The 18,754-nt window shown below is 60.0% G+C and overlaps 1 protein-coding gene across 2 annotated transcripts in view; it reads right to left on the bottom strand.

Moving 5' to 3' along the window:
* The window catches only part of SARDH (sarcosine dehydrogenase), a 62,200-nt gene that overhangs the window by 10,096 nt on the left and 33,350 nt on the right, over positions 1-18,754 (bottom strand). For both annotated transcript variants that reach the window (XM_002920697.4, XM_034664766.1), the window contains exons 15-18: positions 17,528-17,666; positions 15,940-16,053; positions 10,307-10,454; positions 6,191-6,284 (exon numbers count right to left, since the gene is read on the bottom strand). In XM_002920697.4, the coding sequence (XP_002920743.4) occupies positions 6,191-6,284; positions 10,307-10,454; positions 15,940-16,053; positions 17,528-17,666 (495 nt within the window). The remainder of the gene's footprint in view (positions 1-6,190; positions 6,285-10,306; positions 10,455-15,939; positions 16,054-17,527; positions 17,667-18,754) is intronic.

The following is an 18,754-nucleotide window of genomic DNA, read 5'->3' as shown; positions in this document are numbered from 1 at the left end:
GAAATGAGCCAGACATGGAGACAAACCCTAATCCAAATTCCACTTACCTGGAATTAAATTAGTCAAACTCATAGAGTCAGAAAGTCGACGGTTGGTTCCCAGGAGCTGGGTGGGGGAAGGATAAATGGGGGCTGTTGTTTAATGAGTAGAGAGTTTCAGTTTTGCAAGATGAAGAATTTCTGGAAATCTTTTGCACAACAATGTGACTACAGTGAACACTACCGAACCACATGCTTAAAGAAGGTTAAGATGGTAAAACCAGAACACTCTTTTCTCCGTGGGTGGGCACCTAAAGCCCAGAGGGACTGGGTGATTTGCACTTTCTTGATATTTGGGACACCAGGAGCAAGCGAGGGGCCAGCTGCCTACAGAAGCAGCAGGCACCGCGGCAGCGGCCGAGAGTGGGGGCTTGGGTATAAATCTGAGTCTCCTAGAGACTGACCTCCCTCTGAGTCTCTTCTGCAAGCCCTGCATGATAACGATGCGTCCTTCAGACGCTCCCAGGGGCACTCTACAGAATTGTCCCCATAGAACCCCAGCAGGGTGCTTGCCATCCGCATGGCGGTGCTGCGGGCATGCCCCCCCGGGGGGGGGGGGGCTCAGGGAGAGCAGGTACTTGCCCCAGGCCAACTGAAGTCCTGGGAGATGTTTGCTCATCGGCTCCGGTGCCTGGGGTGTCCTTCTGTAGCATTTATCACTTTCCGTGGTGTAAACACTCCCACACGGCCAATTTCAGGCCCCTGACAATTTCGCCACCGCTCACCAGTCTTCCTACAGATCACACTACCAGCTCTCCTGCTGGGACCAGCCCATCCCAGCCACTCGGAGGAAGCCTCTGGCTGGTGAGCGGCCCTGCAAGGGCTCAGCCAGGGTTTCCAATGGTAGCGCACGTGCGCAAAGCCGGGAGACACACGCTCCCTGCCCTAGACTGACTCACTTGACTATTTTTGGGTGGTTGGATTTCAGTAAAATTTTGGGTGCTCGGGTGTTAGTAAGATGTGATTCAGCAGCTTGAGCCCGTGCTTGGTGCCTCACCGCACCCCCGCCAGCTGTCTGTGGACAGGACCTGAATCCGGGGAGATGCTGGGTCACCGCCTCTGCTCAGATCAAAGGCCATGCAGGTGCCCGGGGCAGGGGAGGCCACATGGCTCCTGTGGGATGCCCTGGGCTTGTGCATCACCAGAACAAGCCTGGAGTGTGCCTTTCTGGGTAAATACCGCGGGAGGGCTCAAGCAGATGTGCCCACAGACACAGGCCAGCATGTCCAACCTTTTCAGATCGCATTAGCTCATGGCAGTTTTACAAGTTTCCAGGCATTTGGTTGTATAACAGCACCCCCGACACACCAGGCACGTCCTCCAACTCAGTCGTCTCTTAAATAAGTGAGGCTCCCAGGGCCCCTGGAGGCAGGGGACGGGCAGGGATCCGAGCCCGGGCAGCCCACTGCAGGGGTGTCGTGCCCTGAATCCACAGGAACGGGGAGGGGTGGGGAAGTTGGCGACAGGCTTAAGGATCTTCAGGTTTCAACCCCCCTGGAGGCTCCAAAGACATCCTTGATGCTAATAGCATTCTGCTAGTGGGGTGTGCAACGCGTCCCAGTGGTGTGGTCCGGAAGGCTAGTGCGCACTGGTGGTGGCGGTGCCGGTGGTGCCGGTGGTGGATGGTAATAAAGACGGCAGTGATGGTAGTCGGTGGGGGGCATGGTGGGGGTGGGGGTGGTGGTGGTGGTGGTGGGAAAGGTAGGGAGAGTGGTGGGGATGATGGTGGTAGGGAGGGGGGTGGTAGGGAAGATAACTGGAAACTAATTTCCAAGAATAAGAATAAATAAAAGGTAAAACGTTCAAGTCACATGATGAGAACCTGACCCTCTCTAAGGATCTGAAAGCTCCATAGACTGCCCGACCCCCAGGGTTCCTCTTCCGGGCCCCGGGAGCGCCAGATGGGCCAGAGACCCTCCCGCTACACTCCGCAGTGGAAAGCACTCCTCCCCAGCCCGCCACCCCTGGAACCACAGGCTCCGAACCACCGATCAGAGCGAGGGCTCGGCCCTGAGAAAGACGGCTGTCCGCCCCGCAGAGCAAGGCAGGGCTGTCGAGTCAGAATACCCAGCATTCCCTGCAGAGAAAGGATGGAGTACTGCCCCGGAGGAACTTCTGGAATCTCCAAAGCTCAGGCCCCAGGGTCCCTCAGAACCGTCCAAACTCACTCCAGCCACGCCTTGACCTTACACTTTCGTGGGAGGAAGACATCTCTGTCCCCCTGGGGACACCTTGAACGGGGGCTGCGGCCACACAGATTTCTCTCCTCTGCACCCATGGGAGCCGCCCACGGCCCCCCCACCCCGGCTTTCCATGGCCGATCTGCACAACTGTGCGAAGCGACTTTAGGCAGCGGCTAAAACCCAGTTGGCAAATGCGGGCACCATGAAGGCACAGGAGGCCGTGCGCAAGGCTCCGCGGGGAGGCCCGAGCCTCCAGCTGGCTGGGTGACCTGTACAGGTGGGAGAACATGGCCTCCTGAGCTCATCGAATCCTCCTGTGCCACAGCGAACACTTCACGGGGTTCAGGAGAAGAAATGCAGTTTCCTTTTGACCCAAAATTAATTTTCAGAAGAAAATCACTTTATCGCGGTGCCTTGCGACGAGCTTGGGGCCCAGCGCCTGCTGCTTTCCAGAGGGGCCCCCTGTCCTGGGCCGAGGCGCCAGGAACACCATGTCTCCCCCGGTCACCGCGCGGGAGAGCACTTCCCACCAGCAACCTTGCTGGCCTCGAGGCCAACATGTGGGAGGTAAGGACATCTGGTTAGTTGGCTGCCAAGGGGACGACTTTCCTCCACCCTTGTTCTTCCTCTAGGAATGTAAGGCTCATGGAAGCTCGGGGCCCAAGCCTCCCAGGGTATCACTGCAAACCAAGGACAGCGCTCGGCCGGGGTCATCTGTTGGCCGTGAGCGTGGGTCATGGCAGGCAGGGGCAGGGCCGTGCTCACCCACCCTCGGCCCGGGTGCAGTCTGGGCTCTGGCCCTCATCATTCCGTGCATTGCGACCAGGAGGCCTTGCTGGTCACACAGGCACACATTCCTCTCCTGCATCTGGTTGGCTGGGATCCAATCACCTCCCATCAGACTTGGCCCAGCCCACCCTCTGGCCCCAGCGCCTCTTCACACAGGGGGACACGGCGCCAGGATGTGCTGAAGCCAGCACACGATATTATTTGGAGGATACGAAATCCCCCTTGGATTCAGAGAGCATTCAGGCTGTCTGGACAGACTCACAAGACAGCCCAGAAAGGATTTCAGATATCGTGTAGGTTTTGTGTTGCAGGTGGGGAAACCAAGGCCAGGAGAGAAGGCCGGGGTGGGACTAGAAGCCAGGCCTACAGGCCCCCAGCTCTGCTGAGCACCGGGGTGACTCTGCTCCTGACCCTTGGAGTCTATGCTGACCCAGCTCCCACCTCCCCGCCTGCCTGTGAGGCCACCATGGGGCCTGGGGCAGCCCAGGGCCCACAGCCTGTGGCCCTGCCCAGCAGACTTCCCCACCCCTCTTACTGGACAATGAATGGCGAAGCCCTTGTGCCTAGGCTTGGACCACCCTGGAATGTGTGGTCTGGGCCACTCGGAGGACAGCAAAACCTGTAACATCAACACCTTGGAAACTAAGCCTTTGCTCCGTTTTGCCCATGCCTCCTTGGCCCTCCGGAGAAGGTGGTATCCGAGGCAGGATTCCGGAGCGTCTGGGCAACAACCGACCACACCCTTACCGCGTCCCATCCCGGATGCTCCCGCCTCCGTGGCCCTCATCCCCAGGAGCCAGGCCCGCCGGGCCACCCAGGGACTCCCGGTCCCCTAGGGCAGGACAGGTCCTCCTAGCAGGCCACAGAGCAGACAGCAGTGACCTGACCTCCAGAGAGCAGCAGGGAGGGGAGGGGAGGGGGGGAGGAGGAGGGACGAGAGGATGGTTGTGTGACGCTGAGCCAGGGTTCTGCACAAAGCTGCTTCAGCCGGGCACTTACCCAACTGCCCAGCCCCCTAGGGGCCCCACAGCACACAAGGACAAGAATGCAGGACAGAGAATTCATGTGTTTGGAGATTGGCTGTTCTAAGGAGCGAGACGGCGGTGCCCTGGCCCTGGGCGCTGGTTGGCACAGTCCCCTGCAGGGAACCGTGATGCCCACCTAGCCGGGCAGGGGAGAGGAAGGAGTTTCTACTGGCCATGCCGGGGCATGTGTTCCTCTAGCCCTGCCAAGGGGGCCAGGGGGCAGGGGCATGGGGGACCCCATCCCAGGGCAGAGCCCCTCCCCACCCAGCACAGGCACACTTGCTGACCAGCCGAGAGGCCCAAGTCACCATCCTTCCCCACCACCTTGTCATTCTCACATTGACTTGTCTTGCCGAGATTCCATTCTCCCTCCTGTGAGCAGACACCAAGCCTCTCGACTCCCCTTCACACCTCCTGCAAGCCAGAACCCAGGCCCCACGGGGGCTCATGGCCCAGCGGCAGTCAGGGCCTGCTGGATGTTGGCTGGGGCCTGGGGTCACGCTGTGCCGCTTCCTCAAAACACCCACCCTCTCTGGTCCTGGCAGGCAGCTCTGTGCCAAGGAGGCAGGAAGCAAGCTAGACAGAGACGCCCCCCCCCCCCCCCCCCCCCCCCCCTCCTTCCCTTAGCTCTCTCTGGAGAGGGAAGGCAGGAACAGAGCCCAGCCAGTGCTCCCCTGCTCTGCGGAGCTGCCCTGGTCCCCCACCCTCTCTGGCAGCCCCCTCGCAGACCTCAGGGCAGCACTGTTTCTTTGCTAACAGGACCCGGGCTGGTCCTCAAACTCCAGCCCCTCTGCAGGCCAGGATCCCAATCCTCACCAACATTCCCTGGCACGTTCCCCACCAAACCCCCGACGAACACGGGAGAAGTGGACAAGGAGAGGAGCCCCCCAGCCCGGCTGTCCATCCACGCGCCCTTGGACGGCCATGTCCGTTTTACAGACGTCTATTTGTGTGCTTCTGTGTTTCGTTAGCTGAGGGCCTCAGGCAGTCCACCACCCTCTCTGAGCTCGGTTTCCTACATCGCGAGCTGCTGCAGGGCCTGGGTCGGCGCACCTGGCCATGACTGCTGCCAGCCTGACTGCCACGTGGGATAGTCACACACCAGCAGCTCTCCTTGGACGAGTCTGCCCCCTGGGGACACTTGGTCATGTCTGGACACATTTTTGGTTGTCACATTTGAGGGTGCTCCTGGCATTGAATGGGTGGAGGTCAGGGATGCTGTCCTGGGACGAACGGGACAGCCTCTAACACGGACTATCTTACCAAATGTCCAGAGTGCCGAGGCTGAGAAACCTTGTCATGGAACCCTCACATCGTGGGGAAGACGACATGGGGCACATGTGTGCCGTGTGCGAGCAGCGCCTGGTGTCCGCATACCCCCAGCACACGGTGGCTGAGGGCACCTTGACTGCCCACCCCTCCCATTGGCCTTGGGGAGTCAGAACAGAGATCAGGACACTTAACTTCCAATAAGGACGCGGAGGGAGGGGACGGGCTGACCGGAAGCTGGCCCTGGCCTGGCCCCTTATCTCCAAGGAAGCTTCTAGCCAGAGTCGGGTCCAAGGGAGCCCTGACATCGTCCACCATTCCAGAAGCCTTGGGTCCCGGCACCTGGACTTTCTGGGGCTGGGAGCAGGGGGTGTGCACCCCCACCCCATGGAGCAGCCCCTCCGCTTCCCACACCCATAATGCTGGGCGGGCAGGGGTGGGAGAACACTAGGGAAGGACAGGCGCCTCCTCAGAGGACAGGGGGCTCAGCGGTCCCCAGCCCTATTGTTTCCAATGTGGCAGAAGGAGTACACGCCATTCTGACTCGAGAGGCCCTGTGCCTCCAAGCTAGGAGGGGGACGCTGCGGGCGGATGTGCAGGGGGCAAGGCTGAGGCTGTGTTTCCTGGTGGAAGCCTGGGAGCAAGCCCCCCCAGCAGGTGCCGGGCACTGGGCAGAGCACCAGGGGGCTAGCCTGACCTGGACCCGTCACTCCTCTGAGCTCTGAACAGCCTGTGGGCCGGAACGTCTAGTGCCTACCTCACAGTGGGGGACGGAGGCTTAGGGAAGTCAACAGACTGGCCCAAGGGAACACAGACTCCCAAGTCCGAGCCCCAGGCCCACTGCCGCTGCCCACGGCCCAGGAGACAGCAGCCAGATGGTACGTACCAGGTGCCCGGCGGCTCTCAGCAGCTTGTGGGTGGAGAACGGGAAAGCCTCATTGCTCAGGTCTGCGTCAAGCACCTCCTGGAGAATGGCCCGGCTGTGAGCAAGAAGAAAGTCAGTTAGTCAGTCAACAAACACTTGCTAAGCACTCCTTGGTGCAGACCCCGGGCCAGGAAGGCGCTGGGGATACACAGTGAGCAGGACGAGTCCCTGTCCTCGTAGGACAGACTGACAACAGACAGGGTATTCATAAAAGCACACCAGGATGAACATGAGCCAAAAATATAGTCTGCTAAAAAACCCAGGAACAATGAGGGGGGTGGTGAGCCCAGATTGCGTGGAGTCCAGACTGACATGAGCTCCTGGGGCAGTGACCTAGCCAGCTGACACCTCCAGGTCCTATGGACAGGAGGCTGGTTTGTGAGCTCCCTGAGAGCAGAGGTTGCTCTCCTCACCTCCCCCACCTGGCCGCCACAGAGTCCAGCTCTCATGCTTAACAGGTCACCTGAGACCTCGCTGGGCCCAAAGCTCTCAGTATCCATGGAAACCCTCACTTCCTGGGCACTGTGCACCCTGGCCTCCCTCCAGGCCTTAGTTCACTCCTTGGTATACCACCCAGGTCCCCTGCCTCTGTTTAAGCCTTTGTCATCCTTCAGGTCTTGGCTCAGCTGCCACCTCCTCCAGGAAGCCCTCCCTGACTCCCTGAGTTTGGGTCAGGTGCCCTTTATGTGGGTTGTGAAGCTGTGACACATTTCCCGACAGGGCACTTCTCACATGGGTTGTACTTGCCCCCCCTCCCCAAACCAGGCACTCTGTGACAACGGGGCCCCTATCCCAACGTGCCTGGTACAGAGGGGCACACAGTAAATAGAACTGGTTGACAACAGCCCAGCTTTGCACCCCAGGGCAGGCTCCCCGTTGGTAGGAGACAGCCCCGCACAGGGGTACCAGCGGGTGCTGGGGCTGCAGGGGACCGTTGCTCAGAACGCTGCCCACCCTAATTGCACCCCCACGGCACTGGAGCTGCCCACCCACGCCGGCCCGAGGTGCCCAGAGTGCTACAGTCTGCCAGCGCCTTATGTAACACACACCCCCGGCACCCACGTGGTGCCAGCCCCCAGAGAACCCATCCCCAGTCTTCCAGGAGCACGTCCTCTCTGCAGCCCTGGGGGCGGCCGGTGTCTTCCCAGCCTGTGTCCCTGCAGGGGAAGGAGCCTGGAGCTGCCGCTCGGGCTGAGGGTTTGAAGGGGCTCCGCGGCACTAGGGGCAGCTCCGGGCCCCAGTCTGGGGGGCACAGGTTGGCTGACCGCGGGCTGGGGCCCCGGAGGTTGTCCCTCCAGCAGGAAGGCAGCAGGTGGCGCTGGAGGGCCCAGGCCGGAGACGCAGGTTCGAGTCCTGGCTCCCCTACTCGCCCCTCGCCCTCGCCCCATCCTCCACGGGGACAGCGATGCCGCATCCCAGGGCCCTCGTGAGCCATCAGTGAGAAATGGTGATGGCGATCATTCACTCCTGCACGGTCTCCACCAGCCACTCGTGGCCACTTGAGTTTAACTGAACTAAAACTAAATATTCAGTCTGGCCAGACACGTGTCAAGGGCTCAAGGGCCACCTACAGCTTAGTGGCTATGGTACTGGACCACCCAATTATGGAACGTTTCCAGAGAGTTCTACTGGACAGCAGGTCACTGAGTATGGCCCACGGCCCAGGTGCCGTGCTACATGCTCCCTCCGGACAACTCCGAAGGTCTGGTCCCACCGGTGGTGCCGGCATGGCTGACACCTGGGGCAGGAACGTGGGGCTGTTGTTGACGGAGAGGACACTCTGGGGCAGGAAGGTACGGAATGACCAGGGGGATGAGCTGCTGCCACCGGCGCCCGCCTAGAGCCGCTTCTAATGAGGCAGACGAGGCTGGCCCATCCTCCCGGGGCCCTGCCTTGATCTGGCTGCCAGCACCCTCCCTCCCCTGCCCACCCGCCTCCCTCACACTAAAAATAGCCCACTGCTGGCTGAGGACACAGCAGCAAGGGAGCAGGGGCTTCCCTGGGGCCGGCCAGGACCCCCAGCCCCGTTCCGTCCATAGATGGGAGCCGGCCGGCCCCTGGAGAGATGAAAACCAGCCCACAGGATCTCCAGGTTCCTCTCCTCCCTTCCTGGCTCCCACCCAGCCGTCCCGCAGATCACCTGCGAGTTCCCCGGAAGCACCACACTGCCGAACATAATGGTCAGTTTCTGTCCTGACCCCACTCAGACCCACTGACCCCTGGATGCAGCTCATCGTGCCCTCCTTGAAGTCCCGGCTTCTCCGGCCCCTGAGGCCCCTCACACACCTGCCGGCCTCCTCCCCAGCCCTTCGTCAGAGACCCTGTTAAATCCTAAATCTGACCATGTCTCTGCTCTGCTCCGTCCCCCTCACTCGGAGAAACAGCCCCTGGACCTACAGGCTCACATCTCCTCTGCTCTCCGAGGCTGCCCTGCTCTAGCCAGCCTCACTGCTTTTCCTCGCACGCATGGGCACACCCCTCCCACAGGGCCTTTGCACCTGCTGCTTCCTCTGCCTGGAATACCGTCCCTCCAGAGAGCTCCAGGGCTTGACCATTTGCTCATCTGCTCTAGGGCTTTGCCCAAATGTTCCCTTAGTGGATGTTGGTCAAACGCTTGACAGAAGCCAATCAACATTAAAGTGCATGACCCGGGGCACCTGGGTGGCACAGCGGTTAAGCGTCTGCCTTCGGCTCAGGGCGTGATCCCAGCGTTGTGGGATAGAGCCCCACATCGGGCTCCTCTGCTATGAGCCTGCTTCTTCCTCTCCCACTCCCCCTGCTTGTGTTCCCTCTCGCTGGCTGTCTCTACCTCCTGTCGAATAAATAAATAAAATCTTTAAAAAAAAATAAAGTGCATGACCCACTCAGATTCCACACATTTGTTCAGCGAGCAGGCCCCGCCTGTCTGTCGTGTGCCCCTGGGCAACGCCCACCCGAAAACAGCTACAGCACAGCCCGCGAGGGGAGGATGGCCCGTCCAGGACGCCGCTGGGGAGCTGCTGGCTTGGTCAGCTCTAGGGCACCAGGGAAAATGGACCCTGTGGCAGGGTCTGAGCGTGCAGCTCGGGGCCCACTCTTCCCGTCCCTCCCACTGCGACTCCGCAGCCAGCTGTTCCTGTCATTCTTCGGGAATACGCCCTTCCTTTGACACGTGGCCCTCTTCCCTGCCTCCACTGGCACCTCGGGTGTGGCAGGTCCACCACTGAAGGGGAGTCTCCCCGGCACCGATGCGCGGCCCTGGGGTCAGTGAACGAGCGCTGAGCTGACTGTGCCGCCCTAGGCAAAGATCTCAACCTCTCTGTGCCTCTGTTTCTTCACCAAAAAGAACAAGAACCATTAGAACCACATGCAAGGGCGACGACCTGTAGTTGCAGGAGAGGTCAGCACAGGGTTTGGCAAATCACAGGTGCCCACCTGGTGGCTGTTAACACGATCACCCCACTGCCCCCCACCCCCGGCCCTTCCCTGAAGCCCAGCCGGAGGGATCTTTCCAGAGTGCACAGCTGCTTGGGCGCCCCTTTGCCTCAGCCCCCTCTGTGGCTCCACGGGCAGCCTGCATCTGAGGACCTCGCGGGCTCTGGTGCCTCGTGGATGGGCACGCACCTCGCCAAATACTTACAGAAGGAACGAATGACTGGCTCACCCATCCGCCGGCCTCATCAGTGGATCACGGAGGCGTTTGGGCCCGGGGGGCAGTGGCCTCAGTTCCACACTCTTCTCAGCCCCAGCAGCAGCAGGGAGAACCCCAGCCGGGCTGTGCCCACTTCACGATGGCATCAGTAACCCCCAGACTGTATCACCAACCCAAGGACACCCTCCCCCCCCACACGGGCCCTTCTGTGACCCCCGAACCCTCAGATGCCAAGGCACCGAATGGTTGAGTCTGACGCTCCCGTTAAGGGCTTTTCTGTATTCTAGCGCTCTGAAAACGATTTATCCGGCGTGGCATCTCGGCTCACCAGAGCTTCTAGCAAACCAGAACATCCCGTTCTGGACCGTCCGCGGTTCCGCCCGCAGGGCCCGGTGGGAGGGACCCAGCTCAGGGTCCCGGGGGTTGTGCACCCCGCCGCTCCTCACCTGGCCGGGCCCTGGACGCTGATCATGCCCAGGTCCTCGGAGCTGTCGATGAGCTGGCACCGGAACTTCCCATCCTGCAGCACCGTGCTGATGTGGGCCCAGTTGTGCTGCGCCACGGCCCCGCCCACGGCCAGGTAGTAGCCGTCGCCTGCGAGAGGAGCACCGGACTCAGGGCAGGGCGGTAGGACGGAGGGCGCGGGGGCAGCGAGACCTCCGGGTTGAGGAAACGCTTGCTCTTTTCTGGAGAGCGAACAACACAAGGCAGAGTGCAGGGACCCTCCCGGGGGCCCGACTTCTCAGCGGGGGGCAGGGGTTGGGGGCCAGGGTGTAGGACCCTCGAGGGCTGCACATGCCAAGGGAGCACTTTTCTGGGAGCGTCTGAGGCTTTCACCCCCTTTTCAAAAGGCTCCTGATCCAGGAAAGGGGAAGAGCTCCCAATGCTGTCTCGCCCCGGGAGGTGCTGCTGCGAGTCTGTCTGCCATCAGGGCTGCGCAGCTGTGGGCGAGCCTCTTTTCCACTCTGGCTCTCCTTTCGTTCCACGGTCCCCTGGCCTCTGGTCTCCGGGTCCCCCCTTAGCCATAGCAGGACTTGCTGGGGCCAGGTCTCGGGCTGGGCTTTATAGGCAATATGCCCTTGATTCCCCCAGGAGGCTGACACTCATCACCACCCCAGTGTCTCAGAAAAGGAGACTGAGGTTCATGGAGGTCACATGGTAGAAAATCAGACTCTGTCCAGCTCTGAGCCCACAGCCTGGGCCACACTGCCACCTGGGTAGGGGTGAATGGAGGGCAGCCCTCCTTGGCCCAGCATCCTGGGAAAGCCACTGCCCTGGGGAGCTGGGACCCGGGACAGCTGTGTGGCCTTGAGCCCATCACACAGCCTCTCTGAGCCTCTGTACTCTCATCTGCAACTGAGGGGCGACACACCTCATTGCAGGGATGCTGTGCCTGGGGCGGGTGGGCTGTCACTGCTCACCACCCCCCACCTCCGGGAGGAACCAGGGGAGGTGGGCCTGGGGGTGGGGGCCTCCTTCATCTCAGCTGTCTCGGTACCTCCCCTTGCATCCTGCCTCTCTCCTTCCTTCCTCATTAATTCCTGCAGGGCCCCCAGCCTCAGAGCAGGGGTGCCTGGGCGATCCCGGAGCTCCCGGCCACTTCTCCGTCTGTACAGCGGGACTGCGACTGGAGCTGTGGCCTCCCGGCCCCATGTACATAGCCACCGTTGGAGGGGCCCCAGGGAGGGGCCCAGAGCCAGGAGCAGGGCTGCTTCTGCCCTGGGAGGCCTCCTCTTCTCGGGGTCCTGCGTGGCAGCCACTTCTCTCGGCCCTGGACAATGTCGGCTCTGGGCATCGGCCCCGAAGGCCCAGCGCCACCCCCGACCCGCGTGTAGCTAGTGGGCACTGGTGGAGATGGCCAGGGGGCTCCTGAGGCTGGAGGATCCTCCGAAGTGCCCTTCTCTGTCCCTTCCCAGGGGCTCCCCCACCGCTGTGGTACAGCGCCCCACCATAATTAAAAAGTAGGCAAAGGAGGGTGCCACCGGTGGCCGAGGCTGGGGAGGGAGGGGCACCGGGCCTCTCTTCCCCACCAAGAGCACCTGCTGGCGGGGCTCCCAGGGGAGGCTCCTGGGCTGGGCACCACCAATGGAAGCTTGGCACAGGGGCCCTCCTCCCTCTCCAACCCTGCAGGGGAAGGAGCAGAAGAAGGGGCTGCAGTCCCCCCACCCCCATCCAGGTGAGCCCTGGGATGTTGCTGACCTTGGCACCCCATGCGCTCTGTGCTCTTCTGCTCCTGTAATCCTGCTGCCCATCCAGATCCAACTCAGAGGCCTTAGCCTCCGGGAAGCCCTCCCTGACTACCACAGCTACAGGCACTTCTTGGCAAATGGCTGGACCTGGGGGTCACCCGCAGCCCTGCTCTCTCCTTCATCCCCACATCCCAAAGCCACCTCGGAGCCCCTTCTCTCCACGCCCACGGCTGTGGCCCGCCCAAGCTGCAGCACCTCGGGCCTGCAGGGCTGGCTCCATCCCCTCCTGGCCCCAGCCTCCAATGCCACGCCAGCCCAACCTCACCACCTCCTGCCCTCACTGCTGCGGCCCTCAGGATGGTCCCAAAGTGTCCCCCCCCGGCTCGTCAGAGCCTGCCCTGTGACCCCTGCCCCCTCACAAGGCACCGGGTTCTGATCTACTTGGCTCTACTCTTGGGCCAGGACACATCCTCATCCAGGCCCTCCCACTCACCAGCGCCTTGCAGGACCTGAGCCACTCCTCCTCACCTTCCTGGACCCAGCTCAAACATCCCCTCCTCTGGGAAGCCCATTTACCCCACCCCAACCCTCCAGAACACCTCCACCAGCTCCCTGCAGTGGTCTGCCCCCTTGCCTGTGCCCACCCCACAATATCCCTCCAGCCAGGACCATACCCCGTATGTACATTTGCACCCTTTGGACCATGGGGCTGGGCAGAAAGGGCTGCTCCCCAAATCCCTACCACATACCCCCTTGGGGACACTTCACAGGGACACTACCCACCCCCAGGAGGACCCTGTCTTGGGAAACACATAGGTCTTGGCACCAGACCAGCCTGGCCCAGGGGCAGTTCTGTGACTCACTGGCCTCAGTCCTTACTTGTCGGAGCCTGTTTTCTCATCTGTAAGGTGGGCAGAGCCACACCTGCCCCCTTTGGGCGGCTGAGAGCACCCACTGGTAAAAAATCTACTGGCTAGGTGATCACATCTCCTCTTTTCTCTTAAAACCGATAAGCACAAAGGGAGACAAGCCAAAAAGACAAGTCAGCCCCCAAAAGGCCCCCACACCCCGCACCGTCCCCAGGCTGGGGACTCTTACAGGACATTGGAATTCCGACAGCGTCCTCTGCCCCGGCCCCGACACACGCTGTGACTCTCTGAAGCCACCTGCGGCCCCTCCCTGGAGGACATGAGTTACTGGGGCCGCCCGTGCCAGAGAGGTGGCCGTGGCTGGAACGGACATTTTCTGGGCAACCGTCCCTCATCGAAGACCCAAAGTGCTGGGTCCTGAGGCCACAGTCAGCCCAGCTCGGGGCCCAGCCTGCAAGCGGACGTGGCAGAGAAGGCTGTCAGCGGGCACAGACCGGGGGCTCGGGCTCCAGCCGGGGAGCTGGGGGCTGGAGATTTTATTCTCTATTTTTTGGTATTGTTGAAATGCCTCCTACGAGCACGTTTTCCTTTCGTGATACAAAAGATGAAGCGAGACCACGTGTAGGATTGACAGCTGCTTTGCACACAAGCTCGATCGAATGCAAATCACCACATCCTCTTGACTTAATGGTGATCTGATGTAACAGGTATAATTAACCCCCGTCTAAAACATGCATATTGAAAGTCATGCATATTCATGGCAGGAACGGTACAGTTTTTAAGGCTGAAAATAAAAGTCCGCACGCCGCCGTTTTTCTCGTGTTTGGCCGTGTCCCCGGGCCCGTCAGCACGCTCCAGAGCCTCCTGGGGTGTGACGCAGGCGTCCTCGTGCCTCCCTCGCCATGCACACTTCCACTGGCAGGCCGAGCCCAGAGCCCTCCCTCCCCCCCTCCTTCCCAGGAGAACTTGGAGGCGCCAGAGTCTAGGAAAAACACCTCCCAAAGCATCAGCACCTTTCCCTTCCCTCTGCCCCAGAGCCTGCGCTCCCCCAGCCCTGGCAAGGCAGGAGCTCCTCAAACCCTCAGGGCCAGCAATCCACCAGAATCATCCCAAAAGGCGTTCCGTGGGTGCAACCTTGGGCAGTGGCTCAGTTTACAAAGTGCTTTCACTACAGCTCCCCATTGAGGGAACTAGCGAGGTCCCCATTCTCCAGACGGAGAAACTGAGGCTCAGAGTGGTGGGCTTCAGAGTCAGGCAGTGGCAGGGCCTGGCCCAGGATTTCCGTGGACCCTCGGCACCCTCACTGGGGCCCGTCTGCCCTGCACCCACAGCTCCACTGGCTCTGCGAGGATGGCAGCTACGTCTGTCAGGGCCTCCCCTCTCTTTGGGGGCGAAGGCCACACAAAGCTCCCACCAGCCCTTCTCCAAATGGCCCCTGCTGACCTCTCCACCCAGCTCTTTCCAGCCACCTTTCAGGCCAGACATCACCTCCTCCAGGAAGCCTTCCTCATCCCGGCTCAGTTACTTTGCATAGCCTCCATAGTCCTGCTCTTTTCCATCCCAGTGTTCTAATGGTCTCCCGGCCCGTCGGCCCATACGGTGGTCTGTCCATACCATGAGATCCTGGAGGCCCAGCCAGCCTCCTTCAGCCCCTGCCTCTGCCGTCTACCTGCATCTGCCTGAGGGTAAAGGCTCCGTGGGGAAGGAAGGGGCGGATGAGCTCATTCACAAAGCACACCTGCTCTCGCTAAGCCCGCTGCCTTCCTGACCTCTGCACCAGCAGTGGCGGGAGGGAGGGGCCCCCAAGCCCTACCTGCCCCTGTAAGACCACTCCCCCGCGCTCCAGCCTCCAGCTGGCCAGTGCTACTCTATGACACTCGTTTCCAGCAGCCACCCCAGAGGCCCAGGAGTCCCACCCGCCCTCAGCCCGCGAAGCCACCCCAAAGGATTCGGTGGCCAGCAAGGTAAACTTGTCCCACCACCCCTGCTCCCCATCAGAAACACTAACTCCACGCAGGCCAGAACCTTCTCAGGTGGGTTCACGGCCACGTGACGTTCTTGGTGCCTCAGGCCAGCACGCAGTGAGCGCTCAGGAACTGGTACTGAACTCACGCGCCTGCCTGACTCAAGCGAGCCCCCTTCTCGCTCCGTCTCCCTCCCCCAGCACCCAGGCCGGAGCGCGCTCGCCCATGCCGGGGACCCTGCCCGAGTCCACGGAGACACAACTGCATTTGTCGGCAGCACAGAGCCAGGTCCGGAGCCAGGGGGCTGCGAGCTTCTCTGAACAGGCCGAGCACTTCCAGCCCACTGACCCCTGCCCCGGATGGCACAGTCAGCCACACGGAAACTATACAGTTGACGCCTTTCTCCTCTGCAACTCCAGTCTCTCAGAGGTGGCAACGGGGCCCCTTCCTGGAGAAAGAGGGCGCCTCCCACTCTGCAAATCTCAGCCATCTCTCGTCTTCCCTAGCAGAGATTGTTACAGGACTGGAGATGAGATCGCTCCCGCGAGAACCGGGGTGGGGGAGCGGTGGAGAGTTGAAGCGATGGGAAGCAGATCTAGCTCAGTGCAGCAGTCAGTCGGGGCCGTGCAGACAGGGAAGACAGATGCTGAGCTAACTGTCACTGGAGGCATGTAAGCAAATGCGAACAGACTACAGAGGGCAACCCAGTAGCAGCTGTAGCACTGAACTGCCTGTCTTCTAAGAACCGGCCCCAGCCTGAGTCGGGATCCCGCAGAGATGAAAGTCGACTCCGCACGCACGGAGGCTAGTGGCAGGACAAGCCGAGCACGCCCACGGTGTGGCTGCTCCGGAACACCGCAGGACGGATGCGTTCAAAGACACACTCGCGGAGCGCTCGGAGCCCAGCGTCACGGCCTGAACAGAGCCCACGTTCAGCCCGAACCGAGACCTCTCACCTCCCGTGGCCGCCGCAAGCACAGCCGATACCCGCGGAACAGCCCCCGCGGCCCCAGCCCGTCTGTGGCCAGCAACAGCCGGCGGGGCGGGCGTCTCTTACCTTCAAAGGCGGGGGCCAGGGCGGAGGCCTGGGGGCTGGGGGCCAGGCGGCTGACGGTCAGGTCACTCTCCGTGCCGCCCCTGTGGTTCAGGAGGCAGGTGTATACCGTCGAGCCTGGGACAGGAGGAAGGTCCAGAGTGAGGGAGCCGCTCGGCCCGGCGGCCCCTCAGCACAGCTCAGCACACGCACGTCTGCGTAACCGTGTGATGGGATGCCCTCGAAAGGCCCGTCCGCGCAGTGAGGCCGCCACGACCCAGCGGCCCAGAGAGGGACGGGCAGGTCACCCGGCACCGCCTTCCCCTGAGGAGGGAGGGTCGTGAGTGGAACTTCTTTCTTCTTGAAATGCCTTGAGCCGGGAGCCGGACTCCCCCATCCCACCTACCCCCCACCATGCTGGAAAGTTCTCAGGAGCAGGGCTCCCATCTCACTCACTCTGGCTGGCCGAGCAGGGGCTCCTAATGTCTGTTGAATAAATGACCATACGGATGGATGACTGAAGACGGGGTGGAGGGGAACGTAGGTGGGGGTGCTGGGCGGGGTCCGGGGGCAGATGGCAGCATGTGGTCAGAGGGAGGTTTAAGAGGAGGCGAGCAGGGGGTGCGTGGGTAAGTGGGTAGGTGGGCTGACTGGCTGGGGAAATGGTGTAATGGGCTGAATTGTGTCTCCCAAAATGATACGTTGAAGTCCCAACCCCGAGTACCTGTGAATGTGACCTTACTTGGAAATAGGGCTTTGCAGATGTAATTACGTTAAGATGGTCACTAAGGTGGGCCCTAATCCAGTATGACTGGTGTCCTCATAAGAAGACACAGGGAGAAGCCCATGTGACATCAAGGCGGAGACCGCAGGGACGCAGCACAGCCAAGGGACCCCGAGCATCGTCGGCCCCACCAGGAGCTGGAGAGGCTGCTGAGTGTCCTACTCCAGGTCTCAGAGAGAGCGCAGCCTTGCTGCCACCTTAACTATGAACTTCTCGCCTCTGGAATTGTAAGGTAATACGTTTCGATTATTTAAAGCCACCCAGTTTGGGGTGTTTTGTTATAGCAGCCCCAGGGCACTAATACAGATGCAGATGGGTGCGTTTTCAGGTGGATGGACAGGTGGGAGGAGGGTGGGTAATAAAAAAGGAGATGAATATTCCAAATATTACACGGGACACACCTATATAAAAACATTGTTCCTTCTTTACTTGAGACTCAAATTTATCTGAGCATCTTGTATTTTCATTTAATTCTGGAAACCCTGTTTGAGGAGAGCGTTCCTATGGGGGTGACTAAATGGGCTCCACAGTCCCAGGAGACATTTACTGAAGGCCTGCTGCCTTCTATCCTTTCTGGAACAAAGTAAAGGAGAAGGAGGGAGGGAGGAGGGGAAGGAAGGGCAGGAGAAGGGATGGAGGAAGGTGCTGGGGTTCTAAGGTCTGGGATGTGGCAATGAGGGCAGAGGGGTCCAGATGCAGGGCTACAGGGCCAGCCTCAGGGGCAGAGCCATGAGCTAGAAGAGCCCAGAGGGGACAGGGTCAGCTTGCCAGGGTAGATGCCCAGGGCACTGGAGTGGGAAAGGAGCACAGGGCCCTTGGAGGTCATACCTGGGGGTCGGCTGACATCAGCAGAGAAGAGCCAGTCAGCAGCTTTCTTCGCATCCAAGCCCACCAGGTAGAACTTCCCGAAGTAGGACATGTTGAACACAGCGGCAGCCCCTCTGCAGGCCAGACACTCCTTCTTGATCTGAAAAGTTCCAGGGAGGAGGGATGCCATGAGGACTCTGAGCTGTGCCCCCTCCGGAGCATGGGGCACTGGGCTCTTTGCCGCACACCTGCTCTGAGGCCCCCTTCCCCCTCCCAGCTGGAGCACACCATGCCCATTCCTCTCAAGTGCAGGGAACGCTCCCCAGGGTGGCTCACACACCATAAAAAAGGCAGTACATTCAAAAGGATTAAGATCACACACAGCATGTTCTTGGATCACGATGGAATTTCATTAGGACTCAATAGTAGGAGGAAAATTGGAGAGTTCACATATAAGTGACATTAACCCGCACAGTTCTGAAAAACCAAAGGATCAATGCGAACCTTCACAGGGGAACTGGAAAATACTTTGACAAGGATGCCAGTGGAAACATGGCACATGGAAATAGACAGAACGAAGTCAGGGCCGTGCTCACAGTGACCTCACACCGGCAAATGCCTCCATGGAAAAGAAGTTCTCAAATTGATGCCTCAGTATCCCACTTGGAGAAACTGGAAAAACAAGAGTGAATTAAACCAGAGCAAGCAGAAGGAAAGACATGATAAAGACTAGAATGGAAACAAATGAAATAGGGAATAGAAAGGTTGAGAAAATCAGCAAAAGCAAAGTTGGTTCTTTGAAAGGTTCAACAAAATTGACAGATCTTCAGTTAAACTCACACAGAAAACAAGAGAGAGGGCTCAAAGTATTAAACCAGGAATGAAAGAGGGGACACTATGCGCCCTACGGCAATAAAAGGATTATAAAGGGATACCACGCATACCCATCTGACAACACGTGAGACGAGAAATGGACAAATTCCTAGAAAGACACAAGTAACTAAAGCTGAAAAAGAAATAGAAAGTCTGAATAGATCCATAACAGAAAGAGACTGAGTTAGTAACTTAAAACCCCCTATAAAGAAAAGCCCTGGCCCAGATGGCTTCACTGGTGAATTCTATCAAACACTCAAAGAAGAATTAACACCAGAATTAAAAAAAAAAAATAGAAGAGTAGGAAATACTTCCTAACTTGTTCCACGAGGCCAGCATCACCGTAATGTCAAAACCAGACAAAGACACCCCCCC

The sequence above is a fragment of the Ailuropoda melanoleuca genome, chromosome 7 (assembly GCF_002007445.2).
Source record: "Ailuropoda melanoleuca isolate Jingjing chromosome 7, ASM200744v2, whole genome shotgun sequence".
Classification (NCBI taxonomy): domain Eukaryota; kingdom Metazoa; phylum Chordata; class Mammalia; order Carnivora; family Ursidae; genus Ailuropoda; species Ailuropoda melanoleuca.
The sequence above is the reverse complement of the archived record's forward strand: the minus strand, read 5'-3'. Positions and strand labels throughout refer to the sequence as shown.